The sequence below is a fragment of the Protomyctophum parallelum genome (genome assembly GCF_964188405.1).
Source record: "Protomyctophum parallelum genome assembly, chromosome: 10".
Taxonomy (NCBI): Eukaryota; Metazoa; Chordata; class Actinopteri; order Myctophiformes; family Myctophidae; genus Protomyctophum; species Protomyctophum parallelum.
The window spans coordinates 20,090,213-20,108,134 of NC_139704.1; the positions used below are offsets into that span (position 1 = coordinate 20,090,213).

The 17,922-nt window shown below is 43.4% G+C and overlaps 1 protein-coding gene across 22 annotated transcripts in view; it reads right to left on the bottom strand.

Moving 5' to 3' along the window:
- The window catches only part of LOC310866120 (neurexin-1a), a gene marked incomplete at its 5' end in the record, with an annotated part of 455,952 nt that overhangs the window by 155,094 nt on the left and 282,936 nt on the right, over positions 1-17,922 (bottom strand). For all 22 annotated transcript variants that reach the window (XM_083775482.1, XM_083775497.1, XM_083775483.1 and 19 more), the window contains one exon: positions 13,897-14,078. In XM_083775482.1, the coding sequence (XP_083631608.1) occupies positions 13,897-14,078 (182 nt within the window). The remainder of the gene's footprint in view (positions 1-13,896; positions 14,079-17,922) is intronic.

Genomic DNA, 17,922 nt, shown 5'->3' on the forward strand with positions numbered 1-17,922 from the left:
AGAGATATTGTTTTGCTAAACTATGACTTAAATAGCTCTATATTCTGATCTCTCCAGCTCTTAAGTACAAAAAATACAATACATTTTCAGGTCAGGCAAATGTGAAATGGAAGTGAATAAATAAAACAATGATTCTAACAAAGTTAGAATTGGAACACTATTACTTTGAAGGTGATTAATGGGTTCTCACGGTATTTTCTAGAGCTTTACTTTTTAAACAAAATAATATTGTTTTAATCAAAAACATGTCTGACTAGCACTCTACATCTTCCACTGCTCCAGTATCTGCAGCTCTTCAGCTATTTCTCGTGAGTTCTTGGATTTGAAATTCAATTTTGATAGTTTTCTTTCTCTTTCCGTTTCTCTTTCTATTTTTTCAATGCTGCATTGTGATGAAGGTGATCTTTTTTTAATCTCAGAACAGGAGGCTCTAATTTGATCCCATCCATTCAACAAATCATGAAATACAGGGAAGGAAGAGAAGAATAGCAGGGTGGGATGGGGCTCCATTATGAAGACGACATGGAATGGAATCCTAAAATAGAGCATTTGTTTGTATTTGTTATCAAAGATCAACCGCTCATCATTTTGTGGAGCACATATCACCAATTTGACAGTTAAACCATGATCCCATGCCCAGTTTGGGATTGTTACCATGGTAACAAGTGATAACTGTGATCATGAGGAGCAGAAACACACAGAAACAACACCATCAAGAAACAAAATGCTGGCCCAGGCCGTAGCGTAACGGTCTGGGCACCGGACTGGTAATCCAGTCGCAGTGTGCCGCGGGTTCGACTCCCGGACCCGACACGGCCTTTACTGCATGTCATCCCCCCATCTCTCTCCCGTTTCCTGTCAGCCTACTGTCTGTCCCTTAAAAAATCAATAAAAGGCGTAAGCCGCAAAAAAATATCTTAAAAAAAAAAAAAAAAGAAACAAAATGCTCAGTGTGATTTACCTGTAGCGAGGCAACATGAGGACATGCTGCGTCTCCATGGGTCAAACGCTATTCAACACCGTCATGGCTGTCTTTCTCGCACAGTAGGCTAGCTGTACTGTTATACATACATTCCTTCTGGCCTCTTATGCGTTGTGCTATGGCCGCAAAGTATATACAGTACAGGGCTGAAGTGATTAAGTGATTTAGAGCTTGTACTGTAGATCTGCTATTTTTCCATAGCTAAAGTATAACATAATGCTTAAAACACCAAAATGGGTCACCGACCTGAATGGGTAGCCAATGGGTAGCCTGGAATACGTGGCAGCATTCATCTCAGTGCAAAATTGTACTGTATATTGACCACTGCATGTCTCACACAGTAGTTGTGCCGTTACATAAATTCCTGTCATGAGTTGTGCAACCATGGAGGCCAGGCGTGTTGTGTGCCTACCATATAGACAAATTCAGAGACGGGTCGCCTGGTCGCAGCAAACGTATTTCGTGTAGGCGGAGATGACATATCTGCGGTGTAAAGGCAGGTATTCTACTACATTGAATGGTAGAGTGACTGATGTTAGTCTGCTCAAACGTTACTCTTTTACCTGTAAACACTAACTTTACAAAGATGCCCAGAACATCGGGATCGTGTAGTTTATGGCTGCTCCAACAGTAGTGGCAACATTTAACATTGGAGAGAAACGGAATGTCAAAAAAATCCACCGCGGTGGCTGAGACCAGAGCCATAGAGTAATGAGACAAAGCAGTGAAAGGTCCTGAAAGATACATAACGTCAGTCTTACCCAATACAAAATCTTTCTGTTGTATGAACACAAGGCTGCTGTACTTTATACCTCATACTTTAAATGCTTAGTATATCTTATGTATGTATGTATGTATGTATGTGTATGTATATACTGTATGCTTAGTATACAATATTTTTTTTCTAAGCTAATTTAGCTTAGAAATTATATTTTTTTATTTTGTCCATATCGCTCAGCCTTAGCAGTGCCGAATAGTTTAAATGTGTATTCCCCATGTGGGAGTAGCGTGTGAGTCTTTTCCAACTCTGCAGGTTGTAGAGAAGGTATGGGAGGTAATTACTGGGACCTTAGCTGCAGGAGTGGATCAGAATAAGACCTAGTCCCTGGGCATGTGTTTTAATAAGAGTATAGGGGATTGCGTGACACCAGCCTTGCCCCGGGGGCTTGAGACAAATCTGCCAGGTGATTTTCCTCACCTGTAGCAGCGTGACAGGCTGTGTTACTAGTGTCAACTAAAGTCAAAGAACACATGCAGACAAAGAATCCAGCCTTAAAGTCACTTAAAAATCCCCCCCCCCCCCCTCAAGCCAATTTTACTTTGTCTTTTCCCCTCTAATTAACTAACCACATGCATCGAATCGTACTTCCTGCGTGGCACCTTAGCAACACCATGGCAACCAGGCGGACCGGTCGATTCCACGGATGTACAGTATTAAACAGCATTAAACTTGGTCGATGGGAGTGAAAGTGAAAGCAAGATGTCTCAGAGTACAGTTTTAAGGGGGACAAATTAAGCTTCATTTGTATAGTTAACGTGCCAGTGTCTCGCACCAAAAAATGGCAGATCTACAAGCCCTGCACAGTTGCACTGTGGTCAGCTATTTCTGTGTGTCACACACTGGTGTGCAACTAAGGGTCGACAAGGCTGTGGTTCCTGCTGTCACTCTGTCCCAAAGACCTAAAGGTATTGTTTTATTCCAGTAAAGTGGACATCACTTGGACAAATATCATTTCAGTGAGTAAAGCTTAAAATGTCATCAATAAATAGCCCTACAGGTTGTAAGGAAAACAATACACAGCTGAAAAACTCTAAGAAATAGTGGCAGGCGGCTTTGAGTAATGCATTTTATTTTGCGTGTTCTCTCCAAAACACCGGGCCCGGCGTGTAGCTCTTCCTTGCAGGCCATTTTTTTGTGATTAATAGGAAAAAAGGTGGAGATGAAGCTACAATTAAAAGTGCATTCCATCACGGGGAGAGAACCTCTCTTGTGTTATAGCCAGCCCGGGGAGTACCAAGCTAGGGGTGAAGTGATGCTCCACCAAAGAAGTCATTATTTCTCCACTATCCTCTCCACTCTATAGAATACATTAACTTCAGAGTGTCGCTCCCTTATAGCCAGAGAGTTGCATAGAGTGTTTTCCCCTTTATTTTCACTCCCCCTCCAAGAGATGTGTGCAATTAGAGGAACGGGAAGAAGACGGTATTCAGAACAGTCCCCAATCCCCACACAAGAGATTGAGTAGCCGGCGCAAAACAAGCTCAGCTGGCCCCTGGGGGCCAGCTGAGCGAGCAACAAGGAGAAGCTCTGATAGTCACCGCCGTTCGTTCACCACGCGGACGAGAAGAAAACAACAGCGAAGCCTCCATCTCTTCATCTAAATGGGCTTCCTGAGAAAGAAAAAAATGAGCACATGGATTTCCAATAGGGAGAGCGAGAGAGACAGAGAGAGAGACAGAGACAGAGAGATCCACTCCTTTCTTTTTGTTAAAGATGGAGTGCCACAATTTTTGTATTTTTCCAGTTTTTCATGTGTCTATGAGGTGACAGTACTTCATTAGACACCCTGGAGTTGTTTTTATATGCAATTGTGTATTAACTTTGTATTTAGGGTTTTTTCCTGGAGAATGAACCCTTGACAGTCAAACGGGCCAATGAAGTAAACAGTAATATAGTGACACCACACTATCAGCCCCTCCCCTAACCCCTCCCCCTTTATCATACAACTACAGCTGTGGGTGCGGCTTCAGTTCAGGTGGATCACCACCCATCACCACCCACCAGGCAGACCAGGCATACTTAATGAACTGGTGGGCGTGTCCACATAAAAGCATGATTTTAACAAATACTTTACACTTTTTGGAAAAAGTTCTTCCCCCTTATATTGTAATAATACCTGATGATCATGTTTTAGGGTGGAAAAAAATGGTGGCACTCCATCTTTAAGGACAATATGACTTCCTACAGCTATCTACAGTATACATTCCAGGAAATCTCCGGCTGTCCTTTGCATATCTCGAGAACCTTTCATACGATCGACTTCACACTTGCAGGGTGTATTGCTGAGGACACAATTGGAGTGCCGTGTTGAGTGTGAAGTCAATCGGATGAGCAGTTGTCCAGAACCAGACACTTTAATAGTCTATATACTAGACACGCTTTCTGAATGGTACTGTAACTATAGCCTGACGGGCTCTGCACTAGTGGCCTCAGAGAAACGGTGCCCTCTGCTTTGCCCCATTCCCACTACTCCACCATCCAGAAACATTCCACAAACAAAATATTTATAGTTGTCTTTAAAGTTATCATTCTTGATGTGGACATTCCTTAAAATGTGATTAATGTCTACATAACGCACAGCATTCCTGTATCTTATACAGCTTATTCGGCTCCATCCACTCGAGTTTTTTTTTTAAACTAAATATCCGTTATGTTATGTTTATACAGTAGTTGGTGGCCATCCTTAAGTGTGCTTAATGACTAGAGAATGCACAGCATATATAACCGAATCCTATAATGTTTATTCAGGTTCTTCCGCTTTTTACAGATACCCCAAGAATATCATTCCAACTAAAGGATCATTACGTTCTGTAATTCTCTGTTTTGCATAATGCCACTGTGAACATTTCCCTGGATTTAACATTCAGCTGCGATGGGACTAATTCGATGTAGATGAGCAGCGATGGCATAATATCATGTACAGACAAGTGTTCTATCCACGTGGGACATTGTTTGAGCAGCCTCATGAATATGAACCCACCTTAAAAAAGGGAGGAGAGATTGTGGGGAATCATCATAATTACGGAACAGTGACGAAAAATGTTATCTGCATCCCCCCCATTCATAAACACGCACGCACGGTAGAATCATCACTGTTCATTTATCCATTTGTAACTCAGTAGAGTAATCAAAATGTAACCAAATTGATCCTTATGGTCCATTTGGTCACATTTGTATATACAAATGAACACTCAGGACATTACTGTAAACACGGTTGCACGCACGCGCGCACGCACGCGTGCACCCCCCCCCCCCCCCCACCTGGTAACGAGCCTGAGGAAAGTGACTGTCATACATTTACTGGTTGGCTGGCTTCACAGTCATTGTCTTTATCTGTGATAGAAAGGGGAGGCGGGGTTCGGGGGGGGGAGGGAGGATATCAAGTCCTTTGAGGTGCATTTAAATCACAGTCTCCACGAATTACCCAGAAAATTCCCTCTCGAGAGTGCAAGCCGAGATGGCGTCCTTCAAGCCCCACTGGGTTTCCTGTCATCACGAAATGGGAGTAGGAGATTAGAGGAGTGAGGAATGTGAGGGAGCAGGGTAAATACTGAAATCTGGTCTAATCCCATCTCATAGCGCACCATATATACAGAGCATACTGTACACATATATATACACACACACACACTCGGATGTTACTGCTCCTATATTCGAGGCAACGTAATTGAAGTGGAACGCATGGAATGTGTGGAGCATTGGAAATCGAGTTATATGAAAATTTGCAGTTTGTGAAAGACGCACATCTAGTCTGCATCCACTGGCAAAACCAAGAAGCCGTCATTACAGGCAAATCTATCAAAGCAGCAGATGTTGACTGTGGCGTTATTAGGATTATGAAAATAGCTCTCTGTATAATAATAAGTACCTACATATATCGTGTCATAAAAGTACAGTGTTTTATTTAGACATATAGATAATGTGGCTATTGCCATTACACCATACGATAAAAGCTGGGAGAACAGTACAGCTCATTGTGTTTCATGGTGCGCTGTAAAGCATGACTTTTCTAACCACTTCTATAAGCTCACAATTAGTGGAGATCTACAGTGTGTGTGTGTGTGTGTGTGTGTATGTATATATATATATAATATAAAGATAGATCGTATGGGGAAATCTCTGGTCAACTATGAGTTTAAGAGACTAGACTGGTGCCCGGTGGACGGCTGTAGAGCGCCGAGTCGGTAACGATGGACGTTGGAGATCCATGCCCCACCCGGCTATGCAATACCCGTTGTGCGGTTGTAACCGTGTCAGAGTACCCGTTGTAACCGTGTCAGAGTACCCGTTCCACCCATCTGTCTGTGTCCCTTTTATGCCCATATATGGAGATTTCTGTATCTGTCTCTCTGTGTCCCTTTATGTTGCGATGTCAGAACAGGCCAGCTCCATATATGGAGATATAGGGGTGATCAGGTCCAGAACCCGGCAGAGGCTTTTGTGCTGGTTCTGGACAACCGGCTAATAGACGGGCTCAACACCAGGCACTGCACTCTCCGTGGGGGTGTGGAACGCGTGTGTGGAATTTGAAGTCGGTGGGGCGAACGGTTCTCGAGTTACGTAGATTACAGACGAACGTACTGTACATACAGAGACTTGGTGCATTTATAGATACAGTAAACATAGATAACTAGAAAAGTTGCAATTTTGGTAAAATTGCAAAGTGTGGCATGCCGCACTTGCATGTTACATTGCGGCTTAGGAATCTACCACTCCTGAATGAAGTGCCTGGTGCTGGGACTCTGGTGCAACGCACAGGTCCTGGGCTTGGTGAGAGCAGGAGTGGACCTGGTGAGACGTAGGAGGGGCCTGGACAGGAGTCAACCCACAGAGCCTAGTCCTTCCAAGCGCCAGAAGAGCGCATGCTCAAAAAAAAAAGTAAGTATTCAAAAGAGTACTCAATTAAATGTACTTTAATTACCGTCTACCACTGCGAATTCCTGACAGTCCCGTCTGTTTACAGGAAATTGGACACGGTGACCGGCGTGATTGGGGCCAGTTCGATGGTACTATTTGTTCTTTGGCAAAGAGACACTAATGGAATATTCCCTTCCTTTATGCTTCTTAAACCAATTATTTCATATTTTCTTTATAGTAGCCGGAAATGGGGAGAGAGATGGGGGAGTGACATGCAGTAAAGGCTGTTGGGATCGGGAGTCGAACCTTGACTAAAAGTACTAAAGTGCAAAAAATATACCTAAAGTACCAAAAGTAAAAGTACTCATTGCGCAGAGTGTCCCATTTCATAATTGTCAAAATGTATTAAAAGAATCTTTTGAAAATAGCCGAACTGCTATTTTCAAATGGCCGAAATATACGGCTGAAGTGGTTAGCGTGTTTTGTAATGATACTCAAAATCTTAATTCCACAAGTATATAGTAGCCTAAACTAAAGTTTTCACAAATTGTAGTGGAGTAAAAGTAGGCCTACAATATTTTGTAAGTGAGGTAGAAGTAAAAGTATTGAATACAGACGAAATTAAAAAAGAAATACCTAAAACTTGTTCTTTAGTACAGTAGCCTATTTGAGTACTTTACAATGTTACACTTAGTAGCCTAACAGTCAAACAACGTCCTTATTGTGGGGAAATCTTTCGCTGAATATAGCCGATCGACAGTGGTGTATAAAGTAAGTACTGTACCTACGTGCAATTTTGAGGTATTTGTAGGTTTACTTGACTATTTCCAATTTCCAATACTTTTATTCTACTCCACTACACATCAGAGGCAATTATCGTACTTTCACTCCACTACATTTATTTGATAACTTCAGTTACTAGTTACTGTGTAGAATTACAAAAACAAAACATATACTAGAAAGGTCGCAAAAGTGAATAACAAAGACTCTGGTGACCTGTAATGTACAATCATGTCAAGACTGTGGTGTACTCGTTTTGTCTTGTTTTTTTTTGTTTTTTTTTGTATTTGTCTTATATGTGGAAATGCATCATGACCCAAGAAATCCATGGAAAAATACATTTAGATTTGACGACTTACGGTTCAAGAGTTATAGGGAGAAACCTAAAGTGGGCTGTTATAGCACCACCATCAGGCCGACTGATGTAATTCCTTTCCAATACATATTCATAATTATTATGAACCTCCCCACAAGTCTTGTAAATATGACGCTTACGGTCTACGAGGGAAAAATACATTTTAATTGGAGCCTTAATTAGTCTTCGATCTTCTAGTCTAGTCTTCTAGTCTATGGAGAACTAATTAATTGATATAAATTAAACTATACAACGGATCTCTTAGCAAAATACAAGCACACGATTCCCGATAGGCCGGTCGATTTGACATATGGCTTGAGAGTGTGCGGAAAAAAACTGTGGGAGGAGTAGCGCGGCAAAGTATCGCTCATTTACAACAACAATAGTGTGGTTGCCCTAATAAGGAGACGTTGCCAGCCAGAAAGAAACAGATCAAGTTGGATTATGTATATTACATGTATTGTAATTTAATAGTATGACATAATGTGATTTAATTGTCTGTTTTCATCCACTTGACTGCAGGGAACAGACCTCTGAATCTAATATGCTCTGGGGGAAAAAGAAGCCTGAATCCAAAACTAAAGTGACGTCTTTTCAAGCATGTTTCTGCCGAGCGTTCACTTTTCAAGAACATCATGACAGAACGTGGTGGCGGATCATTTATAACTCTGTGTCAATATACAGACGTATAATATCCTCTATCCTCCCCGATCCTAGTGATTACTGTAAGTGCATTACACTTAGCATCAATTAAATCGCCGGCTAGACAAAGTAATCACAGAATATTACAAGAGTAATAAGCCTGATACAGTTATATACTGAGGGTACTCCAGAAGTCTCCAGAGCAGTGATTCCCAAACTAGTGGAAACAGCAAATCTACAAGCTCACAATGCGTTGATTCGTGCCACGGTGTGAGCTTGTAGATCGGACATTTTCGCAACGATAGGCCTATTTAAACGGGATGCGTACCAAGATGCGTACTAATCAGCCCGCGGACCCCCATTTGAAAACATACAATTTACAATTTACAATTTAGGCATTTAGCAGACGCTCTTAATCCAGAGCGACTTACATTTAAGCAAGAACAAAAGCATGGGAATACATCACATAAAAGCATTTATCAATATCATGAAACATGCGTAAGCTAAGAAAGTAACAGTGGAATATTTATATAATGAAACTATACATACACTATACATATAAACTATACATATTTACTACTATGCTATACATATGTACTATGGCGTGCTATAACTATATACAATACAATTATAGTGCTGTCTACATAACATGCTATAAGTCTGTGTCAAATGCTATCTAAGCCAACAGAAATGCTATCTAAGGGGTTAGGGTAAGTGCTATGGGCCATGATGGAGTCTGAAAAGGTGGGTTTTCAGGCTACGGCGGAAGATTGGGAGTGATGCTGCAGTTCTGACTGCAATGGGAAGTGCATTCCACAGTTTTGGAGCCAGAAGGGAGAAGAGTTTGGGACGTGTGGAGCGTTGGCCCGGCGTTTTTAGTGAGGGTACTTCCAGTTTCCCTGCGTTGGCTGATCTGAGTGCGCGGGAGGGTTTGTAGGGTTCAATCATACTTGTAAGATATGGGGGAGCCATACCTTTGGTTGCTTTGAATGCCAGCATCAGAGTTTTGTATTCTGTGCGGGCAGCGACCGGGAGCCAGTGGAGGGAGCGGAGCAGGGGGGAGACATGTGAGAATTTTGGCTGGTTGAAGACCAAGCGAGCTGCTGCATTTTGGATCAGCTGGAGAGGCTTAAGTGCACATGCTGGTAGGCCAGTAAACATATGCCAGGGACCCCCATAAGAGAAGATTTTTACGGCTCTAGCAGAGATTCTCAACCCGCTTAATTTCAAGGACCCCCAGTTTGACATGCATTAGGCTACGGACCCCCATTTAATGGCATTTCTATCTCCGATACCCCCCCCCCCTTTATAATAGTAAAATCAATGTTAATTTAACGGGCCCATTTGTTTCCATTTGTACACTCTCAGAGTTACAGACCATAAGGGGTCCATTTGGTTCCAAACTATCATTTAGCTGGTGACCCCCTTGAACTCCCTCAAGGACCCCTGGGGGTCCCCGGACCCCACGTTGAGAACCACTGCTCCAGAGGAAGTGAACATTTGCGGCGCGGTGAGGCCAATGATCCCTGTTTTCATGCTAACGTTGTCATGCAATATAGCCATGATGACGACACACACGGCTTTGATCTAATCTCATCAAGGAACGCAAGTGTAGCCTTCATGCAAAGCAGGAATAGTTCCTTACAGTTCAACACACTATACTGTACGTATCTCCTTATATCTTATATAACTCCACGTTAAAGTGCAATCAGTGCATATATCCTTAAGTCTCTCTCTCCCTCTCTCTCTCTCTCTCTCTCTCTCTCTCTCTCTCTCATTAAATCTCCCTTTCACTCGCAAGCTCTCGTCGCTTCCCCGTCGAACGCGGCGTTGCACAAAGACGGCGGATTGGTGCGCGGAAGATTCAATAAATAAACAAGACGAGGCGCCCATTCAGAGTGGCTGCTGATGTGAGAGGGGATTCTTTTTACAGCCCGCTGCCCCACCACCCACTCAAACAACATTAACATGTTCAGAACGGCCGTCACACTGCACATGTACTGGAAATGCACGGGAGCCTGCATGCAGTGGTGATTTTGACAGCACATTTTGGTTTTAGTCATATAGTCTCTTAATTTAGATTTAGTCACATTTTAGTCACCTGGAATATCTTAATGATATTTAGTCTATAGTTTTAGTCAACTAAATATCATATCAGTTGATTTAGTCGATTAAAAATGTATTTTATCGGGCCTTGATGCCCTCGTAATGACAGATTTTACACTTGCTGAAAAACGCGTCGAGCTGCGTTGTGAGCTTGTAGATCTGCTATTTTCAGCATGCAACCAAGTGTAAAATGACTTATACTGGATGTCTTGATCTCTCTTCCTAAAATTGTATTTTAGTTTTTATTTGGTGACGAAATTGTCAAGATATTTAGTCTGTGTTATTTTTATGTGTTTTGTTTTCTTTATTTCATTCATGATGTTAACATGTTCTATTGTGATTTTATGTCTAAAATAAAAAACATTTGATAAAAAAAAAAAAGATATTTTGTCTTAGTTTTAATCATAATGTTTTTGTCATAGTATTAGTCGACGACATCAACACTCGTAAACGGCATTATACTTCTGCAGACCCGCCTCCCACCTTATGGGACTAGTATAACCTCTCAACGATAAAAAAACTGGGTCACAGAGACCCTGAAACCTAACACAAAGACACCCAGCTTTTTTATTTTTTTCCCCCCAGAGCCTCGACCCATGCACTCGAGCGAGCGCATGCACACTCTCCGTGGTGCACTACTGGTTCTTTCGAGACCGAGGTGCGAGACATGCGGGGACACAATAAATAACGTGAAGGTAAACATAACGATGTGGTGATTCAGATGTTTGTGCAGGCCCGTGGGAATGTCGACATGCACCAGCTGCAACCTACATCCACCGCCGTGCAGCATAGCGAATACTGCGTGAACAGCTCTTATGACACATTGGACCCCGAGTCCATAACGCTGAGATAAGTATGCTTTAGAGTGGTACTTGTAGGCTGTAGTACTTTGTGGCACTTGACTATACCGTAGGAGTACAAGTAGATATTACATGTAGTGTGTAGTCCCTTTGGCTGTATTTGGTATGAGCGTGTTTACACAACACAAACATCCTCCGATTTCCAATAGAACATTGTATTGTACACCTGGCCAGGGCCTCGTGTGACGCGGTTTGTGCGTTCTTTGAAAATAATCTTAAGTGAGAGCACTTCGTGCCTGTGTGTGTATATATGCTGTATCCTGTTGATGCAATTTATTTTAAGAGAAATATTTGTCAATGGAATCCCCGGCTGTTCTGCCTCTGTGCGCACGCACATCATTTGAAACCCACTAGTGCTGGTATAGTGTGAACTTTGCTGAGAAGCAATTCATACCTTATCTCTTAGCACTATTATCGCGGTACTTATAGGCCAAATGGGAAAACACAGACTGCGCTTTTTCAGTCCCACGTACAGAAACCTCTGCTGAACTGCTGCAAAGGAAAGCTGCTATGGCTCTTCTCGTCGTCGTAGCAGCGCTGGACCGTAGGTGGCAAAGAAACCAGAAAAAAGTAAGGAATGAGTGGACCATAGGGGGGGACAACTGCACATCTGAATGAGTGCACATTTCACTTCATGATCTATAGTGAACATGTTTCGCACGACCCTGCATGCGTGACCCTTTTATTCTAGTATAGGCTATGGCTGGCTTGTTATCTCCTGATGTCTGATTCAATCTGCCAGACTCACTCGGTGTTCCGCTTTAGGGCTGGCGTGGAGGACACCAGCTACCACGAGACATAGAAACACCTCCGAACAGAGCTGCTGGTACCCGGGTGACTCATGGGACTAACTTCACAGCTGCTGTGTGCCCTCGGAATCAGACCTGCTTGTGTCATTGCAATGCGTCTGTGTGAATCTGTGTGACTATATGACACTGTGTGTGTGAGTGTGAGTGTGTGAGTGTGTGAGTGTGTGAGTGTGTGTGTGTGTGTGTGTGTGTGTGTGTGTGTGTGTGTGTGTGACGAAACAGACTGAGGCCAAACAACATTGGTGCGGATTTAGACTGCAGGGAAAGTTGGCCTGTGTTGATTCCGCTCATTCTGTTTTACATTTACAGTACATTATACATGTACAGAAATGCACAAAAAGTATTACCAACCAAGTGCATACAATCTGTCAGTCTGGTATCCTGACAGCCATAGTCCAGTCTGTATAACCATTATGATTCTGAACAACATTTAGAATCCATTGCACACATAACAAATGGATGTAGTGCATATGGAAATGTGTACATTGCTCACCACATACCGTATCGTTGACCTAGTGTCTCACTGATGCGGTGCAAAAATGCATGCCATCCAGTGCAGCAAACATTCAAGAGTGTTACCAGATTAGTTTAGTTATACATTTGATTTGTACATGGACCAGGAATTTCAAGATAAACAAGTACCAACCATTAATTAGAATCCTAACAAAGGGTACAGATGTAGATTCTGCATGATATATGCTGATATTTGGACGCCTGGGCCATGTACATAAATTGATCACAAGTGACAAAAAACAACTTGCCAAATATATTGCGCTGTTTCGGCTGTTATAGACAGTTTGTCTGTGTGGAGGAGGATGTGCCATGTGTATCCTATCCAGGTCATTGCCCATGAACTGTCTGTCAACCCTGTTAAATTTGTTTCCCTTCTAAATTATTTGTTATTACAAATGAAGAATTAAAATGTGTGTGTGTGTGTGTGTGTGTGTGTGTGTGTGTGTGTGTGTGTGTGTGTGTGTGTGTGTGTGTGTGTGTGTGTGTGTGCGTGCGTGCGTGCGTGCATGCGTCAATGTGAGTGTGCTTGTGTGTGCGCCAATGTGTGCTTGTGTGTGTGTGTGCCTGTGTGTATGTGCCTGTGTGTGTACGTGTGTGTACGGGCTACTGAAGTGAGCTTCAAGTCCATGTTTGGGTGGTCTCTAACCTTGTGCTGCCTCTTTCCGCACATGCTCGAGAACAAATAGAATGATTTGCTGGACATGATGTCCCGCCTCTTGCGGGTGATGTCAAGTGGAATTAACATCTGCATTGTGTCTGCCTGCGTGTGTGTGTGTGTGTGTATCACTGGGTCTGCCAGCATCTGTATTTTGTGTCAGTAAGTGTGTTAGCCAGCTAAAGGTCAGGTGGCAACTGACTGCAGAGCTGCAGGCAGGTGACAGATGTGTGGAAGCAGCCCCTATTAGAGCAACCATTTCCCTGGGTTCCCAGCACAAACAGAATAACACGCCGAACCACAACAAGCACGCCCAATTACCTCCTTATCGCACACAGGAGGGGCGGACGGCTCAGTTTGTAAAGTATCATAATCAAATCCGATATGCACAACAGTCCATACGCCTTTTGTTTTGTCGCCGTCGTATCCATGGCGATGGGTCTAATTGCCGTCGTCATTTTATCACATGGTAATAAGGTGAACTGCTTGCAGTCGATCTAGTCTTTAAAAGAGGGCCGGTGGACGGGGGAGGGACGGGGGGATGGAGGTCACTTACGATGTGGAGTTTCAGGTAGTCGCCGAGGCCAGACGAGCTGTCCACTCTCACCAGGACGGCGTCCTTCAGCTGGGTACTGAAGCCGATGGCTAGCCTGTCCGCCCGCGTGCTGGGCCGGTCGTTGGGCGGCCACGTGTACGTGATCAACCCGCCATCTCTCCCAAATATGTATGTTGTTCCCGCTGGTGAGAGAGAGAGAGAGAAACAAGATGAAGTAATAGTCAAGTACAGTAATCCTTCTACACAGCAAAATCCTCAGTTTACCCATTCGTAACTCTGAGAGTGTACAAACGGAACCACATTTGGTTCCATTTGTACACTCTCAAGAGTTATTAATCCACTGTGTATTCCATTGCATACAAGTGCAGCTGCGCAGATGCACAATGTCCTGTTAGTTTAAAGCTGTAATCCGTAGTGTCCTTCCAGGGTCTTCAACCTGCTTGGGTCTCCCACATCTGAGGTAGACATTTCCACCGCTCTTCCAAGAGGCAACCCCGGCTTGGCCAGGGCAGATATAGAGCTTAATGAGTCTATATTCTCAACAGAAGAGTAGGGAGACCACCTCCACCCACTGCAGATGGCTAGTTAATATATTGCCTTATCATACTCAATACAACAAAGACATTAAACCAAGTTCAGGTTTGCAGTTTTAACTCTGAGAGCGTAAAAATAAACCCATAGCAGAATTTCAGCACAGACATTTGAAGTCTTCACTTGATTGTGGAAGAACGCAAACTAGAGCAAAAAAGGCTGAGATCGGGAAGTAATGTACTGCATGCAGAGAGAGAGAGAAAGAGCACAGCTCACAGCTTTTTATTCTGCACAATTACTCCATTTTGCTCCTGCCACTTCCATCACCTCCGGAGGTAAAGTGATCCGAGTGAGTGCTAGCAAACTTCCAGCTGCGTCCCCGGTGCCCAGGTAACCAGTGTGCTGAACGGGCACCTCCCTGTCTCCTGCGCTTCATTAGCGGCCTCAAAGGCAGACGCAGCCCGCAGCGGTGACCAATAATTATGCCCTTCTGGTGACCTGGCTATTTCCTGTCGCACGGCGTTGCCTATTTTGTCTTCGGCAAGAAGGAAAGGTGGGACTATGACCCAGTAGCGGGGAGTCTTCGCCAGAGTGGTTCTAATAATCTAATTACCGATCCTTTCACCAGAGAGAGAAAATGACTCATTTCATTTGTGATGAAATGCACCATACGTGTGTACGTCTGTAATGCACGTAACTCGAGAACCGTTCGCCCCACCGACTTCAAATTCGACACACGCGTTCCACACCCCCACAGGGAGTGCAGTGCCTGGTGTCACGCCAGGTGCCACAAAAGGCCTCTGCTCGGGCTCTGGACTGGGCCCCTGCCAATGCATATATGGAGCTGGCCCGACATCACAACACTCCATATTTTGGCATGCTTGACACATAACTCTATATATAGGAATAAAGAGACACAGAGAGACAGATACAGAAATCTCCACATACAGTATGAGGACACAGACAGATTGTGTGGACGGGGGGCATGGATCTCCAACTTCCATCGCTACCTCTGTGCTCTACCGCCTGTCTAGTATAAAATGGAAGATTAGAAATAAGACTTTCTCTACTAATTAAGGGAGGAGATTATTCAAAGCATCAATCTGATGGGAGGACAATCATTCATTATATATTTAGTTATAATACATTTAGATAGGAGGAAAGTCATTTATAATGGCCTATAATGATGCCGTCACAGGTTCTGAAGCTTGCCAGCCTTCTTGTACTTCATCATTGCAGAGTTGTCTCAATCAAATCGGTGCCTGTTTCAGTGCAATTAGAACAAGTCTCATTACGATAGTATTTAAATTCATTTTCTCATGAGTATATAGAGAAGTATGCCTGTGCGTGTCTCTGGGAAAACAAAATGATGGAGGGCGAAAAAGGACGAAAATTAATGCAGTTGTCAGATTAGCATAAAAACAGCTATCTTCAAGGGGGAAAAAATCTACTTTGTGTGCGTGCGTGCGTGCGTGCGTGCGTGCGTAAAATAGAGACGGAGAAAGACAGGCGGGCAAGGAAAAGGGAGAGAGAGATGAAATATTCATAGTGGGGCTGAGAGTTAAACAGCCTTAGCCTGAACAATAGATTATAAATCATTCTGACTGTAATTCCAATATTTTCTTGTAAACCAGCTCACAAGGATATAAAACTATCGATAAATTTTCCATTTATTTATATATTTCTGTCTTTTCCTCCCCTCTGGCCCTCCCTCACAGTGCAGTGATGTGACTGCTTCACTCTATCCTCCTGTTCATTTTCCAATTCCACTCCCACATTTCAGTCAATATGCGCTTTGTCGACCATTAGCAAGGGGAAATTGCGTCATTAATTAACAATAACATGATGAACAAATGATGTCGTGAAAGCACAAATCTATGGAGGGATTTATTGTTTTCATTTTGTATAACTCTCATTATAGTGGATAATGGGGTGTAATAACACGCCGTAACCACATTTGATCTAATGCAGTGACGCCTGATAATTATTTAGAAAGTTTGTGTAAAGTTTATATGCATATCTTCCGTGGGTGCATGGGGGTTATAACAGGGACAGACAGGGTGATACGTTTGTGCTCATTGGACAGCCAGGCCAGTTCGCCTATGGGATCATGTATATTATCAATATCCAACCTCGGGCAGTTGGATACAGCCCTCTGCAGTTGGATAACCTCATGCAACAAAGAAATCACACCTGTGTGAAGTGAGTGGTGGAGTTCCAGACCCCCAGAAACCGGGCCGGGCCGGTTCCGGTGAGCCGACCCGCGTCCGAAACGGTTGAGAAATGAGTGTGGCGGTCCCTCTACTGTACCCTCTACTGTACTGTACTGTACTGTACTGGCACACCCAAAATCATCATATATACAGTTAATATGTGCATGTGTGTGTTTGTGTGTGTGTTAGGTTGCGCACAGGTGGTGAAAAACAACCATGCTGTTTTAGTGCTCATACCCAGCCAGGCAGGCACCCACCCAGCCAGCCAGCCACCCACACAGCAGAGTGGTGAAACAGTGGTTTCACCACTCAAAAAAGCCCAGGCTTTTGTGTTTGTGTGTGTGTGTGTGTGTGCGTGCGTGCATGTGTGCGTGCGTGTGTGTGTGTGTCATGGTTTGTGGGACTATGCCCCCCCCCTCCCCACACACACCCTCAGGCCACTAAACATTTGTTCCATGTTCCAGCTTATTATAATTAAACTCTTTTACACCATGTCAGTGTTGGAAACGCACAGCTAGGGCCCTTCAGCGACCATGTTGTGCCTCCGTCTATTTACGTGATCTGACGTGCGCTTTAGCCTGCTGCTGACAGCTAATTTGCCGTTGGTGTGGTGACTTACCCCAAAAGACCAACAAATACAAATAAAATGAAGCTCTTCAATACAGAGATTGCTAATTTCACAGGGCTGATGTGGTCGTTATGGCAAACACGGGATCGTCCTTTATGGCACCATTAAGTTAAATGGACAAACACCCACTCTCTACTCTCCAGGCACCGAAGGTCAATAATACCAACTACTATATAGGGAGGGAGGGTATTCAAATGGGTTGAAAAACAGATTCAAGGAGTGCATTTAAAAAGGGGCATGTTTTCAGTTTGCAGGTTAATAACTACAAAAGATAAACAAGGTGGCTGGCAGGCTGCATAAGGCTGACCTTGTAGTACACTGTGATATAAGCAATGCAACAGCAACGTAAATAAGGGTTGTGTTAGATGCTGGGGTGCCACTGTGCAAGCATAGACAATATACTGTTGGTGCCGTCTACTGTATGCTTGCCCGTTGGCACTGCACCTAAATCTAACACACCCATTATTAATTGTGTTAGCTGATTAGCTGCAGCTGGAAAAAAACAAAACCATAAGGTTTGTTGCCCCTTCAAAGCCCCTTGTCAATATGTTGTAAAACAAGTAAAAAAAATAAGGTACAATCATGTAAGGTCATTGCAGCGAAACTTTACGGACGGTTGAAGATTAAAGTCCCTTGTCAATATGTTGTAAAACA